The sequence below is a fragment of the Simochromis diagramma genome, unplaced genomic scaffold (genome assembly GCF_900408965.1).
Source record: "Simochromis diagramma unplaced genomic scaffold, fSimDia1.1 OVJJ01000596.1, whole genome shotgun sequence".
NCBI lineage: Eukaryota > Metazoa > Chordata > Actinopteri > Cichliformes > Cichlidae > Simochromis > Simochromis diagramma.
In genome coordinates, this window is record NW_024387245.1 from 3732392 (window position 1) to 3738366 (window position 5975).

Below are 5975 nucleotides of genomic sequence, written 5' to 3' on the forward strand. Positions count from 1 at the left end.
GGTCTGCATTTGTAATTGTTGGTATTATTTATAAAATATGTGCTCTTAAGTTTTTTGCTACATAAAACAGTACCTGTCACTTTTTGGACATAGAGTATCAGCTGTTGAGGACCCCTGGCTCATACAAAATAGAAGTAAAACGTTTCAACATCCAGCCTTTTTATGATTAAATACAAAGTGTAATAATAGAGTTATCGGGGTGTGATTTTGTTAATAGTTAGTCTTAAGTGTAAGTTTAATAGTAATGATGAGTAAGAAAATATAGCCAGAATAATGGAATGAGACTAATACCTGACCTCACACTGAGATTTGGTATGAAGTGGCATGTTTGTGCTAATGCTGACATTGGGGCTCAGAGTTCCTCTGTGTGTATATATTTGTGAACGTTAACTTGGCTAATGTCCAAGGGTTTGACTGCTTTCCTGTTGGATTGCATCACACAGAACGGGGATAAGAGCACCAGTGGCCGTGCACACCCTCATCTCTCTCCTTCACCCGATCATTAGTGTTGGAAACCGGCATTAGCTCAGAGTAGATTAGACTTCAGTATAGTGCAAGTGATTTGATTTTATGATTATTTGATTCAGTTTTTTCTGTGTTCAAGCTCAATTACTTTAATAAAATATGTTGAATTCAAACAAATAAATAAATAAACAAATAAACTGTGGACATTACCCAGTGTATAAAAGTTTACATAGGTATAAATAGCTCTAACACTTTACTCCAGCCTGGCGTCCACATATGTGGACATCACATTTTGGGTTATTTAGACCAAAATACTAAATCTTGATCAACAAGTGCCTGATATACAGTTACGAGGACATTATACTGCAACTGTTCTATCGAAATTTCAAATGAATGTCCTCATGTGGCTCTCATTTTTCTCAGAAACAAAAATTAGGTAAAAAAAAAAAAATAAAAAAAATAAAAAAAATCTGGTAATTCTTTTTTTACATTCATCGGGTTCCAATCGGCGTAAATATCAAAGAGAAATTAAAAGTGCATGCCATGGAAGATTTCGGGTCTTAGGGGGTTAAAATGACCAGATCCCTGGGGCCTGTTTTCCAGGCCACTAAATTAAACCCAGTCAATTACCAATTGCACAGAATAAAAACCTACGAGGTCCACTAATAGTCCAAAAGTCCAAATCTTTAATAGAAAAGACAGGCAGAACTCAAACAAACAATAATCCAAACGAGGAGCATATATACACACACTGGAAAGTAAATAATTACAAGTTATTAAATCAGACTAATTAAATACAGTAAAACTAATAAGGGAAGACGAACACAGGGGAAATAAAAATGACAACAGTGTAAACATACCAAAACTCAAAATAAAACAGGAAAGCTACTACAAACCGAGTGTGACACAATTACATTCATATTGAAACATGTGAGATAATTTTCTTTCTTTGTAGCATTTTTAAGATATGTGTTAGAACAGTCATTATGCTGTTTGGATTAGGAACCAATCATTTTTGCCAAATAGTTAACACAAACTTAGAACAACAATGAACAATTTTCAAGATTCTGATTTACAGAACAAACAAAAGTCACAAAAGGTTTCATTATTTAAGAGACAAGATCAAGTTTTTCACACAGGAATGAAATGACAGAATCCAGTGCAGCGGGGCCAAAGGTGTGTGTCAGCAAACTGAAGGTTGAGGAATCAGTCAGCTCATGTTTAAGGTTGTGCTGGATTTTGAGAAGAGTCTGTCTGTTATTACAAAGTAAGATTAACAATGTTACACCAATAACCCAAATACGGGGAAATGACAAATAATACCAAAAAAGATACAACTTTCATATTGTTTTACTAACTTACTTTGTCATATCAGCACTTGAATGGTCGATGCCTTTACAGACCATGTCTGTTGTGACATCGCAGGCCAATCTTCGGGCAAACCCGAGGGCTAGCTCCCCAGCCTCCTCTTCACTCAGAACACTAAACACTGTTACTTTAGTTTTGGCCTTCTTAGGCCTGTCAAGAATCATTGCGGGCAGTTTGGCTTTACGGCCCTAAAAAAGAAAAAGTGCAAACACCAAAAGAGCAGAGAGAGAGACACACACACACACACACGCACAAACAAAGTTAAATGCTTTTGTTTACATGGTGTAATTGTGTATATGTTGCAGCAAATGCACAATTTCCAGCCACATTGTCACTTCATTGATACGAGTAACCCGGATTTATTTCAGGTGACATCAAAATCACGAAATGTATACCTACCCCAATCAAACCTCTGAAAACATGAACTGACATGTTCTCTGCGTTGATTCTGCGGTTGATCTCGTCTTCTGTTATTGTGTAGGTTTTCTTTTTTGAGCTTGGTACAGATAAGCGACCATGCACTCTGTAAACTGTACTAGTTCCTTCTGAATCAGTTTGGAATTCTGTATCTGCATCGATCCTGTCAACATCAGCAGCAGCAGCATTATCTGTACTCAGACTTGTGCCGTATACTTCTGTTTCTTTTTCTTTGTCTTCAGTCTGTGTACCTTCATCTCTTTCAGTCTGTGTACCTTCATCTCTGACTGTCAGTCTTCCTATCTCACTGTTACTTGTCGGTTTGCTGCAGATGTCCTCTCCCTTAGGAACTTTTCCTTTGTCATTCGCTGCCTGATGCTTTCCCTGATGACATTCTTCACTGGCTACTTCTATTGCTCCTCCTGTATAGCCACCTACTATGCTGCACAACTCCTTTCCCTCTGCTGTGCTGCACTGTGCTGTTACATAAAGAAGAATGATATAAACAGCACTATATCAATTTAATTGTGAAGAGAAATCCCCACAATACGACACAGTTATGTCTAAAATAGTTTTGTGTAAAAACTGGATCTTGAAACGTCCACTTTAATAACATAGTCCGGGTGTGCAAAGGCAAAATTACGAAATTTTTTTCACTTTAAACATTTTTGGACATTGTTTAGTTATATTGTGACTTACTCTCACAGAAGATACAGATGCCACAAACAGACTTTGAACAACGCATGTGCTTGTATGCACCACATTTCTGGCACTGCACCTGTGAATTAAAAAAAAAGAAGAAATAAACAAATAAAAAACAAATGAACAAAGTCCATTATATAAACAATCTATATGGCTAAGGACATGTCATAGCGTACCCGGTCTTTGGCTGCAATCACACACCAGCACTGACTGCACTTCCTAGTTCGATCTGCAAAATATAATTTGTTTAAGTACAAGTTACATTTTCCAATGTTAGAGAAAAAGAAGGCGGCTAATTTTATCTTTACCTATTGAGGAAAATAAGTAGTGGCAAAGTCGGGACCTGAGCTTTGGGATTTCAGTGTTGTACTCCTCCACGTGTGTTTTACCGTCAATGAGAGATTGGGCAAACTAATAATTGACAAAGAAGAAAAAAAAGAAGAAAAAAAAATTTGATTAACAAAGAAATGTTTTGTTTTTTAAAAAAGCAACCAAAGCAAAGCATTGCTGCTGAAATGGTTCAATCTACAAAAAAAATTGAGATTTTACCATCCTGCCTCTAAGGCTTTAAAAACTGAATAGGCAAAAATGTAAACATTACTTATATATAGTTTTCAGTACCATGACGACATGCACTCCACATGAGTTCCCATCCTGTTGATGTGGGTGGCTCACATGTGACAAAGTCCACTCTCCAGTGCAGCCTCTTGCTGAAGCAAATGAGCTGAGAGATCACAGTTGATACAAATAAAAAGCATATAGAGAAATCAATAACCACGTTCGGTAATGATTTCAATTAAATTAAATATGTTATGTTAAATATGTTAATTAATTACCTCCAGTTTTTCAACACCGCACTTTTTCTGACCCCCGACTCCCCAAATGAATTCATATAGACTATGGTCCTCTTGGGTATGTCACAAAACTGTTTTGTAAAAAGATGGATATGGTAGGCTTGGGCCTTGAGCTTTCCTAATGAGGGACACTGAAAAGTATCATGCACTAGAGAGAGTGCAAAATCTGTGCAACTTACAAACAAGGTCCAGTGGCTGCCGTTTTCCAGACAGGCTCCAATCAATTTCTCATACATCCGAAAGATGTTTTTCTGGAAATAAAAAGAATGTGACAAGTATGTTTTTCTGTCAAGAATGACACTGCAAAACTGCGAAAGCTTGTCAGGTGAGACTTGTAATTAATTCTGCAGATACACAAACATATAGAAAGTGGCATTTTTTGTTTACATTAAGTTCTATAGTGTGTACGAAACAAATCAAGACCACAGACTCAACACGCACCACTCAATTTTTGGTGTTCTTTATCAGTTGGCCAAGACAGAAATGTTTTACTCTGTGTACATTGCTTTTGAGCAAGTCTTTACACAGAAAAGGTTTCAGAAAGGTATTTTTCAGGTTCTTCTGACAAGGCTTCAATTTTGGAAAATGCTGTTTGTTTATAGTGGCAACTTATAAACCCTTTGTGATAAGAACATAGTTACCACAGTCCAAGTCATACCTTCAAAAAGTATGCACTTTGTGCTCTTGTGGACCCATCCAAAATTTTTCCAGTGGCTTGGTATTGGATAAATGTGAGGGAAATTCTATAAAAATAACATAAATACACCTATGTTTTCAAATACATTACAAAAAACGTAAACATGCTATGTCATTATGATCAAACCAGCTTTTTAACATACCTCACACTGCAAATAGATTAGGCCATCTATTACCTTATAAAACAAATAAATAAATACATATAAATAAAAACAGAACTAAGGAATACGATTCATTAAGTAAATTGTACAATAAAGTGTATTTAAAGCAGAATTTAACATTAGTTTTATGACAACATAAAAGGATTTTTATGTCAAGAGGTACCTCATCTGAAATGTTTGTCTGGTCAAACAGGGATTTCAAACTTGAAATACCAATAGAGTTTGGTCCAGCTACTCCCACAAAGTAATCTGTGAGAAAGCATATGCTGTAGTCAACAGATATCATTTTCTTTTTGCATGCTGCAATCATCCATTTCAGTCTTCTAGGAGCTTTGTCTGGTTGTAGTTCTTTTTTCTCCTCCTCTCCCCTCATCTATTAATTAAATTGTTTTCTGACCTTCCTAACTGTTTCCGACCTGTCTTCCCAATGTGATGTTTAAGCAATATATGTATGGTCAGAAGGGGGTGAAATTTTCATTGCAGTTGTACGTGTAACATTGCATGTGATAATAAAAGGCTTGATTGGTTGATTATTCAACATGAGTTGACATTTACCTGACATTGTGAAGGAGTCACAGTTTCTGTAAGGGTGTAAGAACATAACATGTGGATTGGTTACACTTCTTTTTCACAAGTTAATAACAATCAATAATTTTCATTCCATTATTAACAAGCTATCACACGATGTCCCTGGGACAACATCTACACGATGTCCGAGGAACAACATTTACACGATGTCCCAGGGACAACATTTACACGATGTCCCTGGGACAACATCTACACGATGTCCCAGGGACAACATCTACACGATGTCCCAGGACAAATTTGTAAATTTCTGGATTACTGTTAATCTCCATAGAATCAAGAACTCATGTCCAGTTTCACAGCTATGGGCCAGTTAATTATGTTTCCAGGTGATAGTTTGATTCATAGATTCAGCACACAACCATAAGTCTAGGCCTTTCAGTCCAGATTCTCTTCATTTATGTTTGTAAAATGATCAGGGAAGCTACTGCAATTTTGCCTGACCCAACCCCCGGGTGTTCCAGATCTACTGGCGTTTAGATAAACTGGCGTTGGTCGAACAGATGTGTGGCAGTCTTGCGTTTCAGGAGCTGCTACCGACAAACCAGCAAAAAAAAAAAACCGCCAAATGTGTCATCTGTGACACTTGTGAGGTTATCTCAAACACACTCCGTCAGTCTTGATGCTGTTGAACAACAAAATGTTTAAAATGTGGCGAGTTTACCTGGTGATATCCTCATTCGCGACGCGATCGCGAAAACAGCAAACAATTAACACCACGCCGATG

The 5975-nt window shown here is 37.0% G+C and overlaps 1 protein-coding gene across 5 annotated transcripts; it reads right to left on the reverse strand.

Annotated features, from left to right (window-relative positions):
* Window positions 1-1234: 1234 nt before the first annotated feature.
* Window positions 1235-5962, reverse strand: LOC120714579. Of its 5 annotated transcripts, XM_040000857.1 has the most exons (13): window positions 5913-5962; window positions 5219-5244; window positions 4827-4912; window positions 4646-4678; window positions 4465-4549; window positions 3986-4057; window positions 3789-3877; window positions 3574-3676; window positions 3261-3363; window positions 3129-3181; window positions 2950-3028; window positions 1828-2729; window positions 1238-1719 (listed from the first exon to the last, which is right to left on the reverse strand). In XM_040000857.1, exons 6-12 carry the CDS (start codon window positions 4040-4042, stop codon window positions 2170-2172), a joined length of 1044 nt encoding a protein of 347 aa, XP_039856791.1. In that variant the 5' UTR covers window positions 4043-4057; window positions 4465-4549; window positions 4646-4678; window positions 4827-4912; window positions 5219-5244; window positions 5913-5962; the 3' UTR covers window positions 1238-1719; window positions 1828-2169. The 5 variants fall into 5 exon arrangements, 4 of the variants coding, with proteins under 4 accessions (XP_039856792.1, XP_039856791.1, XP_039856789.1 ...); XR_005691432.1 differs by having other exon boundaries at window positions 1236-1719; window positions 1828-2021; window positions 3789-4057; XM_040000855.1 differs by having other exon boundaries at window positions 3789-4057.
* Between the last annotated feature and the right edge of the window lie 13 nt (window positions 5963-5975).